The sequence below is a fragment of the Phaethon aethereus genome, assembly GCF_964289735.1.
Source record: "Phaethon aethereus genome assembly, chromosome: 8".
Classification (NCBI taxonomy): domain Eukaryota; kingdom Metazoa; phylum Chordata; class Aves; order Phaethontiformes; family Phaethontidae; genus Phaethon; species Phaethon aethereus.
The window spans coordinates 11,779,390-11,801,933 of record NC_138584.1 but is presented as its reverse complement, the minus strand read 5'-3'; the positions used below and the strand labels follow the sequence as shown (position 1 = coordinate 11,801,933).

The window sequence follows — 22,544 nt, the reverse complement described above, 5'->3', positions numbered from 1 at the left end:
CATCTATTCATTGGAATATTGGGAGATGTGTGATGTCATGAACTAACCTGTGGCACGCTTCTATTCAGAATGGTGGTACATGTGAATTTTTTCCTCTTTTTAAACTGGAGAATGCACTATTTTTTTGTTATGCCCTCATTTTTAGTGTCCCTCTTATTACCTGCCAAGTCCTTCCCTTATGTTAGAATCCAGTATTACTCTTCAAACCAGACTGAAACAACAACAAGGCCTCGGTGTACTTGTGTATAACGTAGCTCTAACTAGAAGTGAGCACACCAGCTTCAGTAAGAATGCAATTAAGTTCGGTATCTCACAGGAAATGTTTCCTACTCAGTGGAAGATTTACGGTTGCATAAAGGCCATTAAAATAGGCCAAAGTAGAATATCTCTACCTTTTCCTTTATATAAATGGAAATATTTTAAAAAATTATTATTTAAATGACTGCGAGGAAAAAAAAACCTTTTATGTCACTATTCTTCCTCTTTGCACTTTCCCCAAAACAGGGAAAACCTGGCAATAGTAACAGAGCTGGGTGATAGAGCAGCACAAGGACGTGCCTTTGGAAATCTGGGAAATACACACTATCTTCTGGGCAACTTCAGGAGTGCAGTTTTAGCCCACGAGCAGGTACAATGTGCTAGTAAGGAATTCTGTTCTAGCAAAGTATCACCGGTTGCTCCTGATCTGTAGTAGATGTATTGTGTTGGATCTTGTTGCAGGCTTTTTTTAATGCGGGTTTTAAATCTTAATGGCACAGCTTCAAGTTAGCTGTTCTTTTCAAGCATTGGTGGCCTTAAGAACAGATGAAGACGCATGGTGGAAAAACTATGAGCATGCATTTCTGTATGGAAATGTATGTTACAAAGTACAAAATTGAGTAAATAACACCATTATTTCACATTTTTAAGCGTCTCCTCATTGCAAAAGAATTTGGTGATAGATCAGCGGAAAGAAGAGCATACAGCAATCTTGGAAACGCCTACATATTCCTGGGTGAATTTGAAACTGCGGCTGAATACTACAAGTTAGTTGACTGCTTATATATCTATACCTCTTCTTGTATAGTTTACTTCTGCTGTGCCTGGTATTTTAGTTCAGTGTAGAATAGCCATCTCTTCAGCATATACTTGGAAAAGAGCTGCATTTGTTCAGGAAAAATAACATGTTTTTCCCTAGTTGCTTAGCTGTTTCAGTTAAGGGAAGGGCAGCATTAATATTTTTTATTTCTTTAACTTTTTTGTTACTTTAAATAGATTCTTCTCAGCACTGTAGACATCCTTCTGTTGATAGACATTTAATTCCCCTTTATTCTAGAGCCAAGCATTGCTGCCTTAGATCTTAGCAGGTTCTGAAATGATCTGAGTACAGATCACCAGAGAGACACTCGAGATGGGTATCTGTCTCAGGTGTACTCACTAGCTGAGACAGGTGGTACATGTACATGATTTACATATTTAGTCTGTATTTTTACTCAAGGCTTTTTTCTTCATCTCTGCACCACTAGGCAGTTGCTGCTGTAACTAGGCCAACAAGTTGTAAGCATGGCAGCAGGTTGAGGGAGGTGATTCTGCCCCTCTACTCTCCTCTGGTGAGACCCCACCTGGAGTCCTGTGTCCAGCTCTGGAGCCCTCAGCACAGGAGAGACGTGGACCTGTTGGAGCGGGTCCAGAGGAGGCCACAAAAACAATCAGAGGGGTGGAACAGCTCTGCTGTGAGGACAGGCTGAGAGAGTTGGGGTTGTTCAGCCTGGAGAATGCTCCAGGGAGACCTTATTTGCAGCCTGCCAGTACTTAAAGGGCTTGTAAGAAAGATGGGCACAGAGTTCTTAGTAGGGCCTGTAGTGATGGGCCAAGGGGTAATGGTTTTAAATGGAAAGATGGCAGATTTAGACTAGATACGAGGAAGCACGTTTTCACACTGAGGGTGGTGAAACGCTGGCACAGGTTGCCCAGAGAGGTGGTAGCTGCCCCATCCCTGGCAACATTCCAGATCAGGTTGGACGGGGCTCTGAGCAACATGGTCTAGTTGAAGATGTCCTTGCTCACTGCAGGGGGGTTGGACTAGATGACCTTTAAAGGTCCCTTTTGGCCCAAACTGTTCTATGATTCTGTGAAAATAGAAGCCTGGCAAAGATACAGTATAGGTGTTATCATCTTAACTTGCATTTCAGGGCTTACCTGTTCTTTTTGAAAAGGGAAAAAAACCTGAATACTGCACAGATTCCTCTCGGCACTCAAATTCTTCTAACCCAGCAGAGACAGGCTGGCTTGGTGGTTATAGGTCTGTCTTGCTCTTGTTCATAGAGAATATACAGTATTCATTGTAATGCTGGTACTAAACTGTTTTCAAGTGCATACTGTTGGGAAAACCACTATAAATTATTGATGAAGCAATAAATTAAAACTAAGGATGCTGTTTGAGAGATCAGTCTGTTCTCTAATAAAGTAAATGGAAATAGGTTGCAGTGGAGGGACAACAGACACTTAAAATCTTGCAAGAGTTTTCAAGATAGTAATTTATTAGCAGCTAATTTGCCATCCTCGTGTCCTAGTCTGTTTAATTTGTAAATTGATTTTTAGTTGCACAAGTATACTTTTAAAAACTTTTCCTTACAGTGATTTTTGAGGTGACTAACCCTTTCTTTCAGGAGGACGTTACAGCTGGCTCGACAGCTTAAAGACAGAGCTGTGGAAGCACAGGCCTGCTACAGCCTTGGCAACACATACACTTTGCTTCAAGACTATGAAAAAGCAATTGATTATCATTTGAAACACCTTGTGATTGCTCGGGAATTAAATGATAAGTAAGCCCCAAGAGATTGTTTAATGTTTGTATGACACCTAATCCAAATCCAGTTACCTCTAACTGCTGTCATTGTTCTGTATGCGACAGTTGAATTAACGTGAATTCCCTACAATGCTGGGCTCCAGTTTTCATACGGGGAAAAATTACTCATGGAAGCATTGCTGTAACGAGTCTGAAATGAAAGGGGGACTGATGAATGACTGTCTCTACATCTTCTTCTGTCAGCATCTTCTTTGCAAATTAAGAAAAGCAGTTCTCTCTCATGACTTCATTATAATAATTTTGCATACTTGCACAAGAATATGTCTCTTACTTTTCCACAAATTAAGAATATGGGAAGGGATGGGGAAAGGAGAATAATACAGTAGCAAGTAATGCTTATTTCTTAATCATGATTTCTAAAGCCTTTTTTATAATGTTGGGTACAAGTGAAATTTTTTACAACTTTAAGAGGTACTTCTTCTAACTCAATGAGCAGAATAATAAGGCATGCAATCTGAGGTAAAGCAAAGTAGGTTATAAAATGTTCCATGCTTGCAAAACTGAGTGACTTGTGTTTGCTGTGAGCTGAAAAATTAAATTTTGATTAGATTTGCTCATGTTTATGTTTATACCCAGATCACACTCCTTTAAATACCACACTTAACCTGCTGGTGTTGCAATGGTTTCCGATTACAGCCTGCCGCCTTCTTGGCACAGCGACCTTATTGTGGCACCGTTACAAAACCCTGACCCCTAGTGTTCAGCGAGTGAAGGTGTCATTGAAAATGTGTTTATCTTTTGCAGAATTGGTGAAGGAAGGGCATGCTGGAGTTTAGGGAACGCATATACTGCTCTGGGAAATCATGACCAAGCTATGCATTTTGCAGAAAGGCACTTGGAGATTTCGAGAGAGGTACAATTTTCACACTCCACCTACGTGGGCTGGTTCATTTTTGCTCTCACACAGTGATTCTATGGAGGTGTGCCCATGCATGTAAGTTTGAATAATGGCATGGAGTTTGAGCCATTTCTGAGATAGTTGTTTCCAAATTATTTCGTCCATGTCCCACTGCAACTAGCTCCTCAGTTCTATGTGCCACCTCCAATAATGTCAGCACGGAATTCAAGTTAATAGCCTAGCAGAGGTTATTTTAGGCTTTGTAATGTATCTTCTGGTTATTATGTATGTCATTAAAAAGATGATTCTCTCAGTTTTCAACCCAGACAACTTTTTCAGCCTTTTTCTCTCAGAAATCTAGGGGACAAGGTTTGCTTTATACTTATGTATGTGTATACTTTGTTACAGTAATAGACCTGCTTATTTTATTTGGTTGCAGGTAGGAGATAGAAGTGGGGAACTCACTGCTAGACTTAATCTCTCAGATCTTCAAATGGTTCTTGGACTAAGCTACAGCACAAACAACTCCACCATGTCAGAAAGCCATGTGGTGGATAACGGTCTGAATGGTACGTGCGTATTTCTGCAATACTGTCCAACAGCGAACTTCAGAAAGAATCTGTTGCGTTGTTTTCCGACTACAGATGATTGCGTATGCGGGGGTGTTGTTTGCCCCCACCAGCCAAAAAAGGTTGTTTTTGCAGTATTGGACTCCTTCAGCTCCTCGTTTTGGGGAGGATTTACACTGTGAATCACAGGTTACTGCTTAGTTTCTTCACGTGATGTTTCTAATTGTCTGGGTCCCCTTTTCCAATTTCTCCCCTCCCACCTTTTTTTTTTTTTTTTTTTAAATGTGGGAGATGTTGCTGCTAAATTATGTCTTTTTTTTTCCTTCCTATGGTATTAGTGACACCGGGGGTTACAGTAGAACCCAGTTAATTTGATGTTCCTCTATTCAAAGATCTATGGACACACTCTTGTGTCCCATGAAAGCAACTTAGGTCGCTTAGGTTGGTGTGGTTTTGAAGGCTGCTTTTACTAGTGGTTATTCTCTGCTGATGTTTAACTGCACTATATTGGAACTCAGAGTTGCTGTATCTTGGACCTTAGACAAGTACAGCCACAGCTGTGAAGGTGATGCCATAAATATTGATGATTTGATTCTTTCTTGAAGGTACCAGACCGAGAGTAGGACGCCGCCACAGTATGGAAAACATGGAACTTATGAAATTAACACCAGAAAAGGTTGGCACTTTCCTTCTCCCTGTTCTGCCGGTGAGAGTGCAATGAAAGGTTTCTAAGGGTTTAACTTCAACATTTATGAATAGTCAGTTTTATACTTAACTTTGAAAGAACGTAGCAGAATATTGATGTGTCGTTTGCACCCCGTTTAATTTAGTTGATTGTAAGAGTTAGGTAAAGGCAGGTCTAACAATACTCTAACAAATAATACTCTGTCATGAAGGCAACAGTCAGCATCTTAGGTATCCAATGGTTGTAATGGCTTGTGGAAAGCTTGCTTTAGTTCCCTCACAAATAACAAAGAATGGGGTCCTGTAGCGTGCATCAAAGGAATTCCTTTCATCTCTTTAAAAGTGGCTTGAGGGTGCAGCATGAAGGCAATTCAGAGTAAAACTCCTAAGCTTTAGTTCAGCTTTTCTGAACATTTTTTTTCTTTGGTTACAGTCATAGGCACTTAAAATACATAGGTTTTTCACCTTGGGATTTCAACCAACTTGCAAGCCACTAGGAGTTTCAACACCCACCTTGAGTAGGGATGCTCCTTCAGAAATGCTGAAACTGAGTCACCGATAGGTAAAGTAACTTCCCCAAGTGCAGAGAAATCTCTCGGAGCTTGGAGTTCCAAATTAAAGTACTTTTATCAATCTTCAAGAGATTTCCTTCACATTCTGTCTGCCTTTAAATGGTGGGCTGGGAGTTCTGCATAAATGACTCCAGTGGCAAACTGAAATTGCGTTTTCCCTCCGTACTCGGATATCTGACTCCCATCTCTTCAAGTGATTTGAAGCTTGCCATCATTTTTATCAAATAGGAAATTAAATCTCAAAGCTTAGATTTCAGCAGCTGGTACAGCTAAGTCAGCACTGATGCTCAAGAGCCTCTTTGTGTACTGATTTAAAAAGACTGTGCATTTAGTCCAGGTGATTTCTCTGCAGGGAACCTTTTATGCTTTTGGCCAGTATCAGCTGCCTTTTCTTACTCTCTGAATCTGTTTATCTGTGGTATCTTTTAAAAACGTAGCCCATGAGTTAGCCTGTGCCCTACATATACTGAAATGTTTCATGTGGATTTTTGTAATGAAGTATTAACCTAGTACTGCAGCTTAGCTCTTACAAAGGGCTTTTTTCCAGATACTCATTTAGTAGATTCTGAAAATTCATTCCATAAATGTCTTTGATATATAGAACCATGTATGACACTAGCATTATGATTGTACAGGATGCCGTCTTCTCCAAGTTGGAATCTGTGTGCTGATCTTAAGTAAGCCTTTAAAAGGCAATCCATTTGGGTAGGCAGTATTGCTGCAAGATTTGTGATTGTGTTCACGAATTCTATGTTGAATCAAGAAGACAAGTGGTTTTTTACTCAGTTATTGTAAGAGTGTGTCAGCTGGAGATAAAGCTGTCGATTTTATGGATACTTACGTTTATTTTAGAAGAGAATTAAGGGAAAATATGTCAGGTTGATAAAGCTACCTGTTTTGGTCTTCAGTGAAACGAGACAGATATTCCTGTTTGCTCTTGTGCTGGCATTCTTTTCCCTCTTCCTTTTCAATCTTTACTGGGAATTTTGTGTCTATGAAGGACTTCATAGAAGGCTGGTTGAGTATCTGGGTTTGTGTAAGGGTTTATTTTCCTCTAACACTCTGTAAAACTATGGCATTTTAATTTTTTTTCTTCTTTCTAATTACAAGAATGTCAGGTGGGAAATTCCAGCTGCATCTGCATTTTAGCATTTACATTAACTACCTTTCCTGCACTGCAGTCAGCAAGGAAAACTTCAGCGTCTTTGGTTAAATATACTCTCTGACCCCATTTTAATCAATCAGGTGTTGCACTGCAGTTCCGTTGCAAGACTGATCAGTAACAGCACTAACTAGCTTGCTTCAGGTAACAAGAGCTTAGAAATCCCAGGTCAAGTAACGGAACCAAAGCCTAGGTTTTCACATCCTTGTGGCTGGATGAACTAAATCATGTAAAGCTGCTTCATTCTGGGGAGGAAAAGCAGAAGCAACTGACGTAACAGTGTAGGTAATTAAAACTAGAAGGCTTAATTTAATGACTCTTGTTTTCTTAGGTTCAGAACTGGAACAGTGAGATTCTTGCTAAGCAGAAACCACTGGTTGCTAAACCTTCAGCAAAACTGCATTTTGTAAATCGACTAAAAGGCAAAAAGTACAAAAACGGCACCACTTCCAAAGTTTTGCAGGATGCCAGTAATTCTATCGATCATCGACTTCCAAACTCTCAGAGGGTAGGTTTGGCGAGCTGTGGAGATCATGGCCTTTACTAATCCTTCTCTGATCAAAATTATGGAACCACACTCCTGTGGCTGTCCGTTTCAGTTTCATTGATTTAAACACTGTGGCTCTATAAAATGATGTTGAATCTGCCATTCTACAGCTGTCTCAGGGATGGTGCCACCTTTAGGCTTTTTTCCTACTATTGGAACATTTTCTTCCTGGAGGATTTTCTAAAGTTACAGTTGCACATATATTTTATTTCTAAGTCTCTTCTAGCCACTGCTTCTCCAAACTTCACAAAATCTAGTTTTTCTGATACAGAGGGAGATCTTTTTGACCTATTTTTTAGGTTATTGCACTCTTGATTGAAGTCAGTTAAAAATAAAAGAACTGAGTTGTTTGATCTAGGTGAGAGATGAGTGCTTTTGACCAGAGATGTGAGGAGACAATGGAAACTGTTCACTGCTTTTTCGTGGTTGCTTTTTTTTCCCCCTTTCATGGGCGTTTGGGTTTTCAGTGGATTAATGGCCAAGGAGTAACTCCAGTTGTACTGATCAGAGTACTGTTTCTTTCTCTTTCAGAGAATAAAATGTTTCTAATGTATTTTACCTTCCAGAAATGCTTGCCCTATTATTAGGAAATCTCAGGACAAATGTCTGTCTATAGAAATGGATGACTAAAAAAATTCATTTAATAGCTTTCAGATATGCAAATATCAAACATACTACTGGATTGAAACTGTGATGCAGTTGTCCCAGTTTTCAGTACTCTCGAGTTCAAAATACCCCTAACTCTTTTCTCCTCCTCAGAAAAACAGTCGAGAGACAATGGCAGATGAAGGGTTCTTTGATCTACTGAGTCGATTCCAGAGTAACAGGATGGATGATCAGAGATGCTACTTCCAGGAGAAAAACAGATTCTCAGCTGCTTCAATGGCAACATCTTCCACTCCACCTAAAACAATGAGAAAATGTAATTTTTAGAAAGTAAAATCCATATCTGACTCTAGTTCCTGTAAAATAAGATTAAAAAAATATATTTGCATGCAAGACTTACTATGGAAAGGAGCTTATTTCTAGGCTAACTTGTTTTCTTCCTCCTCCACAGCCTTTTCTACTTCTGTAGTCTCACCCCACACAGACGAATTTCTGGACCTACTTGCTAGCTCGCAGAGCCGCCGGCTGGATGACCAGCGCGCTAGCTTTAGTAATTTACCTGGACTTCGTCTTACTCAACACAACAGTCAGTCAGTCCTGGGTCACCTCATGGCCAGTAACAACAAAGAACCAGATGACGACTTCTTTGATATATTGATAAAATGCCAGGTAAGTTTTTACAAAAATTCTTCAGATTCTCAGTCTTTGGGGATTTGATTTGTGCATCCTGCTATTTAGTTTCAAGTCAGCCACCTTGTTTATCATGTGTTTTAAGATACAAATTGATTAGATGGATAAGGAAGAACATAGAGAACAAAGAATAAGCATTTTTTTCCCCAAAGTTTTGGTTTTGTTTTTTTAAATTTCTCTTTCTTGTTTTGATTTTTTTCCCCAATTATCCAGTGTGTAGTAAGTGTAATTTTGTTATTTATACCACGTTACCCATTTAAAGTAACAAATGCTGAAAAAGTGAAGGAAACAACTGAGGCTATTGAAAGGAGTATGTAAAATCATTTTAAGAAAAAGTGTTTAGATCTGGCTTGCTAGGAGGGCACCAGATATCCCAGGAACCCCAACTAAGCAAATGAAAGAATTGAGTATCGAAATTTCAGTGGCGATAGTGATCATCATTCCAATTATGTTAAGTTTAAATAATAGTTCATAGCAAAGTACAAGTGAGGTGTCCAGTTGTCAGTTAGAGCACGGTATGTATACCAGTTAGACCAAAAAGAATTTAATTAATTTAAAAGCCTTGGTGTTTTACCTGATGAGTTGATAAGGATCTCAAAATACAAGATTCAGATACTGAGTTCTCCAAAGGTAAGTATGTTGGCTTGGGTGGAAAGCAGCACCTGGAATTGAGTCTACTATGACAGTGTGCATCAAGAAAGATCATGTTCTGTTTAGCAGCTTGTCTGTTTGCTTCTCTGGGTCAAGCAAAGAATCTAGAGATTAGTATGATGAATTTTGTCTCTTCATGTGTACTCTCTATAGCAAACGTAACACAGTGCCTGACTGTGCTTACTGAGAAAGGAATGGAAAAATTGAATCCCTTTGGTCATCACGGATGCTACTGCTTTAAACAGAAGCACAAAGGGGTCGCTAACTTTAGAGACTTTTTGTCCCAAAGATGACTCTGTCCAAGCTCTGTCCACCACTGACAGCCGTGCGTCTCCCAAAGCGACTGTATTCCCCTCCCGCTAGCTCGGCAGTAGCCTGCTGCTGCTGAGAGATACTCATTCCCAGTGAAGGCAGGGGAGCTGCTGTTGGGGACTGCAGTCCCCAGCCTGACGCTTGTAAAATCTGACCGGGAGGGCGCGGCCATGTAAAGGGAGCGTAGAAACTCTTGGAGCTGTTAGCAAACTGCTCTGTAACACTGGGGTTAAAACATACCAGTCCTTTCAGTTTGGAGAAGAACTTTCTCTAATAGTGCCTTTCCTAATCTGCCAAAAGTGGCTGGTTTTACTGCCTGTATAAGGAAAGGAAGACAAACATATTTTCTGTTGCACGAGACTAGAAATAACAGGTATTAATGGTAAAATTATTCTTCTGGACAAAGGACACTTAAATCTCATTCTGCAATATGAAAAAGAAATGAACTGGGCATTTTGTTTTCAGATACATGTGGACAAGGGATTTGTAGGAACCACTTTGGCTACACTTCCACTCTTAACTTACTATTTTCATTTGAGAAGTTTAACTTGAAACAAAACTTATTAGTTAAATCTTTGTAATAGCCTTAACTGTGAAAACAAAAGCTCTTAGTAATTTTTCACTTCTATTGTTCACTTATTTAATTACATGTATTCCTGTGAATATGCAGTGTTATTCCTTGGCCTGTCTGCAGGGTTCCAGACTAGACGATCAAAGATGTGCTCCTCCACCATCTGTGAAAGGACCAACTGTACCAGATGAGGATTTTTTCAGCCTGATTTTACGATCACAAGCAAAGAGAATGGATGAACAAAGAGTCCATTTACCTTCAACTATAAAGGGGCCAAATTCCAGCTGAAGAGGGAAATGGCACGTACTGTACAGTAGCATCTTAGGTATCGTTTTTGTTTGCTGGAAAAACGTACCTGCCTTTTTACAGAGGACTGCAATTAGGTTTGTCCCCTTTCTGATCATTTTTTGTATAAATAGCAGCAGCATCACACTAGTGACCAGTAGTTAGAGTTGCCGCTGCTCTGTGCAGTTGGCAGCTGCTTTTAGCAGTGTCTGAGATAACTGCCTCTAGCCTATGAACAGTAATAGGATTTTTTTCCCCGTCAACGTATTCTCATTGCTGATGTGTGGACTCTACCACTGTCTCCAACTAGTGTAAGACCTAAATTTGTATGTTCTTTTTAAAGAAAAATTCTTTTTTTTTTTTTTTTTTTTTTTTTAATTTGTACCTCCCTGGAAAAAGGTCCTATTTTCTTTTATACTTTTTTTTTAAAAACTAAAAAAATAAAAATTGAGAAATAGCTTCAATACTTAGTCTGTCTGATTTTTATTATAAATTAAATTTAAAAAATTAAAACTTTACTTTTAATGCTGTTTAATACAAAAATAGTCTTTTAAAAACATGCTGGGGTTTTGGGTAATATTTAGTTAAGTGTTTCCTGGATTAGCACAGTTTTACAATCAGAAGAATTTTTTATGACAGACGTGTTTTTAAGTAACATCTGCCAACGCTGCTCTACAGCTTGTGTGCTACATGTCCACCAGCAGTAGTACTCCACGCACCAGGGAGTCACAGGGGTGGTAGGTGCTTGGCATGAACTGCCAGGGATGTCAGGTCATTCCTGCAGTGAAAGGATGTACACTGCTTGTTACTTGACCTCAACTACTTCTCCTTGTCTTCGTAAGGACATGCGATGCTGGGATAGTTCTTGGGAACAATAGTTTTACCTCAGTCTTCACCTCGGCGGATACCTGTACTGAGGCAGTTCTCGGGGACCCTGAGGGCTGTATGTTGCTGTGAGCCTAAGTATCCTGAGAAGCCACTGGTTATGACACCTAAAGTGGCAAACTGTTCCCTTCAGGTATTTGTAAATTCAGTGACGTCATTTTTTAATTGAAGTATTATAGCCCTAGAGAAGAATCTACAGTTAATTTTATTCTTAGAATGCTGTTTTACTCTGAAGGTAGTTGGAGAGACACAGGCTCCACATAATTAAAACTCTTTTACAATTACGCAAAGTTTTACAAATACTCTCTTGCAGCCTTTTTAGCACTGAAATTGAATTCTACTGAAACTAAAACTGCCTTCCTGCTTTTTAAGGAGAAATGCCAGCCTATTCTCTTCCAAAAACCATGTGTTACTATCCGTTTATCATGCTGATCTTCGGTACTTAGTGCTTCCTGTTCCCTGTTCAGCTTTGAGTTGCCCTAAAAAACATCAGCTGATACATCAGCTTTTCACTCTTCTGCAAATTATTAAACGAGAGGAAAATCATCAAGCTGTCCTAAAACTGAGCTGACAAGCAGGAAACTGAGTTTAAAGAATATAAAACAAAAGACAGTCCTGAAACATCTATTTGAACTGTGATTAGTCTTACATAAATTACATGAATATCAGCAGCTTTCTTCAGGCTGTTTGATTTTGTCCACTTGAAGTTGCATCATCTTACTTAACAACATGTTTATTTCAGAGTCTAGAAGTAGTACGTATACTCAGTCTCTCGGTTTTTAAAACTCTACCTCTGTTACAGCCATGCTTACTAGTGCTGTGACTGAAGCCGAGTTCCCAGCAGCTTACCGATGCTCGATTTTCCACCTTTGAGCACTACAGCGGAACTAGCAAGTATGTAACAACTAAAGATTAGACAAAACTTACAGTAGAGCTTGGGGCCTCCTTAGTGTCCTTCCTGTGAGTCAGGTGAAGGGCGCTCTTTCTTCTCTCCACATGGCTCCATTGCAGAACTTTTCCCTTCTAGGCTTTTATTAGGATCACAATTTTCTCCAGTCTCTTGCTCTGCTTTGCCTGTCTCCTGTTTCTGCTGTTCAAGTGCATGTTCTTCAGTAAGACTTTCAGCTCTCATAGTTTCTAGTCTACAAGCTTCAGACTCAGTGTGCAATCTATTCTGTAAAAATTAATAATAAGCTATTAATCAAGCAATCTGAAGTGATAGCATCTATTGCTTCAGGTGCATCTTGGCTGAAGGAGCAGAACTCCCCCAAAGCACGACTGGTATCTTTTTCTCCTGGGGAAACATGTAAATAAGCACAACCTAGAGCGTAAGTCTGTTTTTAATTCTCTATAGTTTACAGAAAAGTCAGCACTGCTTCTTTTCCCCGCCTCTCTTCTGTGGGTAGTTGTTATTGCTCAGGCTGACATGACATTAAGTACTCATCTCTCAAAACCGAAGTTATTTAAGTCTTTACTATAAAATAGTTTTAATTCAGTAGTTTCCTGCCACCGGTAGCCATTGCACAGTATTTTTCCAGAAGAAAATGTGCCCAAGATACCTCTACAGAACTGTTCTGTAGGAGAACAGGTACTTCCTTAACTCCTCTCTCCCCAAGATTTGCCTTAAGGTAGTTGTTTAAACACGTTCTAGCAGATGATATCAAAATCTATTACATTTAATCCCAGCTCAAAGAGCACTACGACTAACATACACGAGGTTCTGGTTTGAGAGACTCTTCTACTTGCGTGTCAGGCTTGTTGCTTATATGCATGATGTCAGGACTTCTGCTGCCATTTCCTGGTCTCACAGGAGCATCTCCTCTCTCATAAGGTCCTCTATAAACGTAAGGAAGCTTCTGCAAATAATCTGATTTACTCCCGTCATGTTGCCCAAAGTCTATTTTCTCCTGTTGACTGTCAGGTGGAGGAAGGCTTTTCTTCTGAAAAGATGTTAAGTATCTTAACATAGACACTGACGATCCCGCACCGTAGCAGAAAGCCTGCAGGAGGGAAAGAAAGAAAAAGAAAAAAACCAACAAAACACTGAATATTTGCAGCCTAGGGTTTTCACAGAGAAGTCAGAGTCACATATCTGAAAAATACAGCAAGAAAAGTGCAGGTGATCAGAACGGCTACAATAAAATGCAAGCTTTCTGCAGTCTGACCACGCTGCAGGAACTGCCAGGCTGTAGTTCATCTTTGGTGCTGCAGTAAAGATGCTGAAGGCTCTAACTTAATGCTTTCGTGTACAAAATGCCAATTGTATGCATTGTTGTGTAATGACACAAATTAAAAATGGGAACTAAGCTGCAATGAACTGTCTTAAGAGTCTGGTATTTCAAGCAGTTTCGTACTACTTTATCCCACTTGGGGAGTGGGGGGGCGATGCGGTTTAAATACAAACTTACCTATTTTAATTGCTAAGACAACTGTACTATAAAGATTTTGTCAAGAAAAAATTTCCTCATAGAAATAATTATTTCATCTGTGCTAAGAAACCTGTTCAGTAGTACAAATAAGAAATAAATAATGTAACAGATAATAATACTTAAATATAAATAAGGATAATATATAACAAATAAAACTGAGCTTTTAAATAGAAGATAAATATATACAAACCAGGACAGCCAGAGCCATCATGATTAGCACTGGAACCTGCAGAATAAATGGTATCTCCTTCATAAGTGCTTTGATGAATTCACCAATACCTTGTCCCACGTGCTTTAAAGGCTCAGTTACAAAGTTGGTGAAAGTAATTGCCAATGCCTAAAAAAGTACAAATAGAAAAATAGTGTCATCACTGGTTGCAACCATAAACACGAGCAGTCTCTTTTGGCTTGGCCTATACCTTTGTCGGTGGAACCAGCAGAACAGGGTTTACTAGTAGAGTTTCGTAGTACTTCTGACAGGGATCATCCTGAAACGTCCATTTACTTCTCAGCCATTCTGTAGTCAAAGCAGAGACGTATTCTTACTACTTTTTAAAGACGTATTTTATGACACAGTAGTACTACAGAAAGTAGCATTTCAATTACAGATAGAAGGGAACTCTTCTAGCTATGTCTTAAAGCCCAGATTTATTTTTTAAAATCTGAGATTAGCTTGGCAGTTTAGTTTATCCAGTCACGGGGATGCAGGAAGGAGGGAAGGCTGGAAAGAAAGAGAAGAACCTGAGGTTTTCCCATGTTTAGTCAAGAAAGTTCTCTTTATTAGATGAACTTAGTCCCTAAAAGCCTCAGAAAGAAAAATAAGTCTTGTCTGTGGGAACTATTATCTAGCACACTTTGTCCACAGCTACTGAAACAAGTAATTCTGAGCGTTATTGTTCACCTGCCAGGCTGCAAGTAGATCAAAAATGTGTATTTTGCTTTCTAGATTTGAAGAGACTATTTTAGTTATAAGCAGAAAATATTACTCCTTTTGGGAACTTTAAGTTATAGACAAGTAATTTATGACATCAGTGTTTCTGTAGTTTGATTTTAGTGCAGCCAGAACATAAACGATTAAATTTGACATAAACAACCACAGCCAATAGATTCTAAAGGGAAGTCCATAAGCAGCGCTCACTAAGAGTTGCCATCATTAATCTACCTGCTATAGCACTGGATAATAAATAACAGCTAATAAAAAATTCAGCTTTCTCTGTCAAATAACGGAACTAGAGTAAGTAGTTACAGATCTAGTTTCTGAGTCCATTTCACTCACAGGCCTGGAAGATGACAAAAAAATAAGTCTTTTTCTTGAATTCTGCCGTCCTATCTTCAATAAATGGCAGTGGGAGAAGGGACTTGGAGGAACACTCATGGGGTAAGTTAGAGAGAAAAGAAGTAACAGCATGACATGCTGGAAGCAGAGTTTTGTGATTAGCTCTCCTTCAAAGGCATAGTGAAGAAGGTCTTGTGGAATGGCAAAAAATGGTAAAACGACGTAATCATGTATTGCTGAAGAAGATTCAATGTACTCATTAGAAATCAGAGTATTCTTGGATATTATTACTGAGTATTTTGTGATCTTAAATACTATTACAAAATAATGAAACAGGTATTTACCAATAAGACTTTCCCTCCAGTCTAACTTCTCAGCACAGATGTTATCAAACTGCCCCATTTTCGCAATTTCTGCTTGATGCTGCGCGAAGGCCAGCTGCAGGAAAGTAAGAATTACTTGTAAAACATAGCAAGGTGGTGCTGGGCACAGAACACCTGCATCCGTGCAGCACTGCACCTGAGCTAGCCATGTTTGCTCTTAGCAGGTTTGGGTAACTACCTGGGTTAAATCTGTATTAAGACAAGTTTGCTACCTAGACAATTATAACAGAGCTAAATTCTAAGTACTTTCTGGGAATGGACAAAGACTACCAGGATGGCTACCTCTCAGTTATTCTCCAAATGGCGTCTGAATTACCCAAACAGCAAACTTCAATATTCAAAGATAGAAGTTCAGGGCAAGAGTAATCCGACGTGTTGTTTCCTTAAAATGTTTCTGGTTTAAAAACAGAGACGGCTGCCATGCAATTACTAATTAAAACATCAGGACATTCTCTGTTATTTTTTAAATAATACCCATTAACAAATACCTGTATTCACTATAATTTTTCTTTATAGTTTGCAACTGATAATATAATAGAAAAAATTAAGTCAAATCATCTGTTGAAAAACTCTCATATTCTTCACTGACTCAGTCTAAGTCCTCCGCAGGGCAGAGCCATCCTCCTCTCTGGCACTCCACTATTCCTGGGTCTGACAAGCTGCAGTTAAATTCTGATAACAAGATGTGAGGACTGAGATTTTGTGGCTGGGCTATGACCTAGCAGCATAAATTCCTCCTCATTAAAACCAATACTGTTGTACAGTCAGCTACTTTGTCACCATTAATGAAGCATGTGTCTCTGGTCTGTCACTCGTTAAATACAGTTTTAGCCAGGGAATCTTTAGAAAGAAAAAAAAACCCAAAACCCACAATGTATTTTTGTAAGACTCTTCTACCAAGCTGCTTTAGATAAGGTTCATGTCTCCCTTGCCCACACAGTGAAATCACAGTTCTACTGCTTTATGAATTTTATGCACCTCTTGTGGCAAGATAAAAAGTTGGCAGGGTTTCTTTAAGCCTAATACACCTGTCAACATGGAAAATAAAACATGAATCCCTTTATTTATTTTGTTGGCAATTGTTGTTTTATATAAACTAACTAAAAGAACCAGATAACCTTAACTCCCTCCTAACTGTAAAATTTTAAGCCTAAAAGCCATTAAGATTTCAGAGCCACTTACCTTATACAAGTAGAGCCAATTCCATGCAAAACTGATGAGAAAACTTATTAATAAAACACGTTTTAGCTGAACAAACCAATGAATATGTGTCCAGAGCTCTGTAGCTATTACAATTACAACGCACACTAAGCACAAGAGTATCTGAAAAAGAAAACAGGAGAAGACCATGATCCAGATTTGGAATTTTCCCAGGTTAACTGCCAGCACCCATGAAGTAACTTTCAACTTTTTTTTTACTAGTGTCATTTACACAGAACAGTTGAGAGAATTTTTCCTTGCTTTCACAGCACCTCTGCAGCAGTACAAGGCAGAAAAGTTTCATGGTATCACCAGCAGTCATTCCTAGCACAGCCTTACATTGCAGTTGCTCATCTTTCTTGTGATACTTAGTTATTTCTTTACAATATTTATCACGTTACCTACCATACTTTACAATTACAAAATTGATGTAATTCAGTGCTTCAGTAGTATGTGCCTGGTATGAACCACAGAAGCACTGCTGCTTAAGTTTGGTTAAGAGACAAAGTTACAGTTTGCCTTACAGCAGCAAGAGTTCAGAGAAGCACCTTAGTGTCTCTCCGTCTGAGGATCCGTAACAGCGAGGTTACACTACTGACAGCTTGCTTTTTCATTTGGCTTCCACAGACCCCCTCAAAACTACACAGGGACAGGGTACTTTGAAGATCATGCCAGCATAAAATGTTAGCATATTCTGAACTGTACAGATTTATTCAGAGAGCTTCAGCTTATTATAGATCCTCAGCTTAGCACTTTGTAATTCCATTTTAGAAAATACGCCATTTTCACATAGTCATGCTCTCCTCTCCAACAATATAAAATTTTTTCCCCACAAAATCTGTAAAACCCTCTAACTGATAAAATCTAAGACCTCAAATATATACTTGTCTCAATACAAGTATGTTCCAGTTGAACAAGAGACAAATCTGGAAAATTTATAACATACGAGTTGTCAGTTTAAGTGATATGAGAGTACTAGAGTCTGATGAATCATGCAACACAGATATAAAAGACAGGAAGAGAAAAAGAAAGCATATCAGAAAAACACGCAAAGCTACAGTAAGAAAAGATAACCCCAGGAAGGAAAAACTTCAATTCTTACTTCAAGTGAATATATCGCCTCTACCTTCAGCAACCATAAAACAAAGAAAGCAACTCACATTAAGTACGATGGAAAGAACTGCTTTACACATGGAGTTAGGATGGTAATACTCATTGGCTAGACTTGCACAAAGAAACTGGAGAAAACAGTGATTAAAAAACAACAAAACCTCCCTCCTCCTTCTCTTACCAGAAACAGATTATATAGATCAATTCCAAAAGTGTCTTCAAATCTCCAGTGCCAATCTTTATAATCATGGCGTTTAAAATTGATCAAAATATCACTAAGTGCATCATCCACAGCACCTGACTGCCAAGTTTCTTCATTGAGAAACCGGAGGATCTCCAAATATGTCTGTTTTGTAAGGATGATCTCAGCATCGTAGTGGGTGTGGCCCACATTCTCCTCAGGCTGAATTAGAAGCAAAGCAAAACAATGGTTAAAAGCTGCTTATTTTGAAATAGGAGTACATAGAAAAAACTGTATCCCTATGCAAAAACCTGTTAAATACCCGCATTACGTACCAGCACCATTTTGAAGCAGACTGCAGGATGAAGACATGGGACAGGGAGCACACTATGATTCTATAACCTTTTTGTTCATTCTTCTAAACTATATAAAACACGAATTCAGCTGATGTGTACTCTTTCAATTCTACAGCAAAAACTTAAAAAATGAAGTGGGTTATCTCACCTGTTATTAAAATTTTAGAACCACTTCTCATTAACCAGTATTAATTACTAATGCGCTATATGTGCCCTGATCATGGCTGGGTAATACAGACAGAAACTATTACATACTGAAATAAGAAATTTTACATTGCTAAGTATAATGTTCTTTGGTTTTATTTCTCTACCTCTGAATAGGAAAAAAAAAAAAAATCTCCAAAGACAATGAAATAAAGTAAGTAATTAGGCAATTCTTATATGCAAACTCTAATAAGCTGCTATTCCTAGACAGTTAACGTGGTAGTCTAAAACAAAGGCCTGTAAGGTCTAACAACAAACAAAATCTGGTTCTCTCAAGTTTAACAGCCATTAACATGAACTGAACAGGGTATTACTATGGCTGCTCCCCAGCAATAGGTATTTAGATACATGCTCTGAATTCACATAGCCTTCCTTTGGATGCTTTACAGATCAAATGGCAACTGTCTCTCCTGAGCAAACACTGCTAATGAACAGCCATACTGAATGCATATCTTTTTTTCCTTTGCAATTCAGTTCCCCTCATTAAAGTAAGCCAGAATAATTAATCTATACTCGATAACTGTGAAAAACACATAAAGTAGTAATATGAATTTTAATTAATTTTTAATGAATGTTCAGATACTTACAAGGCCAAGTTTTCCAGCTTCATTTAAAATCTTATTCAAGTATCGTTTAAAAATATAAAAGCTACGGCTTTCACGTGATTTGGCATTCCTCTTCTCACATTCTGCAATCTGCAATGTAAAGACATTTTATTCACTTCATGCTCAAACCAACCTGTTCACAGGAGAAATAAAAAACTACCAACACATTAAACTCAGGATTAACAGAGGCATATTTTTTTAGTTTAGCAAGAATCCTGTGATTAGTACACCAGATACAAAGCGTATGCAGTTGCTGAAGATACTACTTTCCATGGGACTGGAAATCTCCAGTACTGGAGATTTCAGATCTTCTAATAATATGGTTTGAATACTGACCTGAGTAAACCTAGAAAAAAACTAAACATCTGGATGTCCTTCAATTTTGGGGGGGGGGAGGGGGAGGGGAGAGAGAGAACTGTGAAAACTACTAAGTAAAATTACATATCCCATTGGGTCTCCAAATGGCTGAGGGAAGCGAGAGCCCTGGTAGCTACACAAGCATCACTGCATCCTCCTGATACCAGATGAAGCAGCAGCGTGGAGGTCTTACAGCAGCTCCTGAGTGCTGTAGCGCTGCTCCTTATGGGCACCCACAAACGTATTCTCTGTGCCCACAACACACCCTTTAAGATCCGACAGAAATCAACAACTTGAAAATGAAAGGTCAGGTTTCTTAGCTTTTGGCAGCATGCTGTAACATCAGCACCATGTGTTTAAACCGCGGACACTGGACAGAAGCATGTACCTCCTGTCAACTTCTGTGACACATTTTAGGAAACAGACCTTGGCAGGCAGTGCAGCAATTTGCAATGGAGTTCTTACCAATTCCAGTCTCTCCTCCGAATAAAGAGGTTCCCCCTACATAATCCACAGTCTCTCCCAAATTACACCAGCAATTCACCTCTTCTATACTTGTCCTGGTTTCAGCTGGGATAGAGTTAATTTTCTTCACAGAAGCTAGTATGAGACTATGTTTCAGATTTGGGATGAAAAAAAATGTTGATAAGGTACTGATATTTTTAGTTGTTCCTAAGCAGTCAAGGACTTTCCAGATTTCCATGCTCTGGCCTGCCACTGAGCAGGTGAGGGGTGCACGGGGAGCTGGGAGGGGGCACAGCCAGGACAGCTGACCCTGGCTGGCCAGAGGGATATATATGGGATGGCAGGCTCGGGATATAAACTGGGGGAGTTGGCCGGGGAGGGGCTACAGCTGAGGAACTAACTGGGCATAGGTCAGCGGGTAGTAAGCAACTGTGCTGTGCATCACTTGTTTTGTATATTCTTTTATCGTTATTATTAGCATTCTCATTATGCTTTTTATTTTCTGTCCTATTAAAGAGTCTTTATCTCAACCCACGAGTTTTACCCTTTTTTTTTTTTTCCGATTGTCTCTTCCATCCTGCTGGGGGGGCAAGGTGAGTAAACGGCTGCGTGGTTGTTTTGGCTACCTGCTGTGTTAAACCACAAGAATGCTATCCAGAAAAGCATCATCAGAAAGCACAAACTGTTAACAGGCTGGAAAATATTCTGAAGTTCTATAACAAACCTTCTGTTGCAACGAGTCTACCTCCCGGGAACAACTCGATAAGATTTCAGTACTGACTGTATCCACAGTCTTATCCTCAGGGTCATGATAGTTTGCCTAAAATTACGTAAGAAAAACATGTATTTTACAACCAAAGAGTTTTATCCATACGTGATGTTACACTTCTGTAGTCAGATCACTTTAAAAGGAGCAAAGGAGCTAAAAACTGAGTGTTGGTGTTTGCTGCTAATACTCTCCCAAAGATACTGCAGCAGCTTCTCTGCTGTTATTCTAGGCTCCAAACCAACAATTGCTTCAAGTTTACCTAAATGCATGCTGCATTCGAAAGGTGAGGTCTTGCCCTTTCCTCCCCCACCTGCCCTTTCCCCTCCTGCGAGTGCTGGTCAGCCACGCAGTGCATCAGATTAGATAATCGGACTGGCTAAAAAGCACCTCAGCAAGCAAAGGGGCGGTTTTCAGCCAGCCAAATTCCTGGACCAGCTGGCTACCAGCCAGCCGCCAGACTGAAAGTAAACACAAAACCGCCTTCTGGGTTGCATGCCTTTCCTTTCACGCTCCCTCTTCACTCTGAAACAACATCCCATTTTTTAATGTTAATGGCTCAGACTTAGTTTTAGCAGTGCTGCTTCTACGCAACCAGGTATGCACGTTGAGGAAAGTCTCCAAAAGGAAGTGCAACGTCCCACAAGTCAGTGAACTCATGCTGGTCTGAAGTGTTGAGGACTTGGCTGGCCCACATAGCCTGCCTACCTAAAGCCTCTCACTGCAGAGCAGAAGAGAAATCCTGAAAAGACTGATTAACCCAAAGCAGTCATTCTTGTCCTTTTAAGATCCAGTTCTATTTTTGTGGGAGACAACAGTAAAATTCATAGTATTTTTTTATAAAAACTGAAACAGTTGGGCACCAAGTTTAAAGACTCCAAAGCTTGCTGCTGAGTTTTAGGGATGCTAACGACTACCAGGTGGACTTGGGGCAGGTGGAGGCTGAGAAGGAACCCTGTGGAGAGAAATAATGCAGTTTGCATTTTTAAGCCTCAAAAAATTATGTTCTGAAGCATTAAAACGGTATTACTCAAGACTGCAAAACCAAACTTAAAAGCTGGAGTGACAAAAATCAAGGGTGCCTGTACAGCCAACCACAGTCTACAGCGTCATGTGTGCACATATGTACTGGATAAACAATACGTATATCATGATATATGTAGAGTCCACCCCTCATACAAGACAACAGAGTATGACTCACTGTGCTAAAACTAGCTTTCCATATTGCACCTTCTCCTCAATGTTCATGAATTAACAGTGCAGCACTCAATCCCCACTCTGATCTTCCTTCTGAAAACTCTGATGCCCAGCATTACAAAACACCATTGACCTTCATGATGTTTTCAAACAATAAATGGGGTTTATTCCCATACTACAGGGGAACCGGATAATTCAAGTAAAAGATAATCATTAAACTTAACTTGCCCAACTTTCATCAGCTAGGAACTTAATTTTCAAGATATTTAACAGTATACTTCAGAAACTAGCAAGAGCTGCTTAACCCGGTATTCCTCAGAGAAATGACTTGTGAACCTACATAAATCAGTCAGCCACCACCTGTGAAAAGACAAAAGGCATGGCTCCGTGACTTCATCAGTGTGCAACAGAACCTCATCAGCAAAAGGCCCTGAGCTAATTATCTACAATAATGTAGACCGCCATTTTTTTCCTGCAATTTTAACAACGGATGCACAACACTTTTTTGTGTATAGATTCAGATATTATCTTCTAAAACCTTAAAAAGACCATAATTCTACTGTTTTATAATGTCACGATTTAAGCGCAATCTTTCATGAGCAGGTGGCTGAATGAAGGACTCTTTGGGAGAGACACATATTCACACACCCTTTCTTTTTGTACCTTGTAAGGTCTTCTCATTGTTCCCGATGCTGCATCGTAATTGAGCATATCTGTGGGGTCAATCCATTCATCATCTTGCACTTTACCACTCCCTATTAGCACGACTGCACACAATACCAAAGGAAACAGCAT

The 22,544-nt window shown here is 39.4% G+C and overlaps 2 protein-coding genes across 2 annotated transcripts in view; one reads left to right on the top strand and one right to left on the bottom strand.

Moving 5' to 3' along the window:
• Nucleotides 1-11,240, top strand: part of GPSM2 (G protein signaling modulator 2) — a 19,717-nt gene extending 8,477 nt beyond the window's left edge. The window contains exons 5-14 of the mRNA XM_082002987.1: nucleotides 505-628; nucleotides 910-1,025; nucleotides 2,649-2,804; nucleotides 3,593-3,701; nucleotides 4,126-4,255; nucleotides 4,861-4,931; nucleotides 7,005-7,181; nucleotides 7,980-8,142; nucleotides 8,278-8,495; nucleotides 10,174-11,240. Coding sequence (XP_081859113.1) covers nucleotides 505-628; nucleotides 910-1,025; nucleotides 2,649-2,804; nucleotides 3,593-3,701; nucleotides 4,126-4,255; nucleotides 4,861-4,931; nucleotides 7,005-7,181; nucleotides 7,980-8,142; nucleotides 8,278-8,495; nucleotides 10,174-10,338 — 1,429 coding nt within the window. The 3' untranslated portion in view covers nucleotides 10,339-11,240. The remainder of the gene's footprint in view (nucleotides 1-504; nucleotides 629-909; nucleotides 1,026-2,648; nucleotides 2,805-3,592; nucleotides 3,702-4,125; nucleotides 4,256-4,860; nucleotides 4,932-7,004; nucleotides 7,182-7,979; nucleotides 8,143-8,277; nucleotides 8,496-10,173) is intronic.
• CLCC1 (chloride channel CLIC like 1) lies at nucleotides 8,065-22,544 on the bottom strand (the record flags this gene model as incomplete). Its single annotated transcript, XM_082002986.1, has 11 exons — nucleotides 8,065-8,124; nucleotides 12,148-12,394; nucleotides 12,933-13,220; nucleotides 13,840-13,986; nucleotides 14,069-14,166; nucleotides 15,270-15,363; nucleotides 16,491-16,631; nucleotides 17,800-18,021; nucleotides 18,947-19,054; nucleotides 20,511-20,606; nucleotides 22,413-22,544. 10 exons carry the CDS (start codon nucleotides 22,542-22,544, stop codon nucleotides 12,167-12,169), a joined length of 1,554 nt encoding a protein of 517 aa, XP_081859112.1. The 3' UTR covers nucleotides 8,065-8,124; nucleotides 12,148-12,166.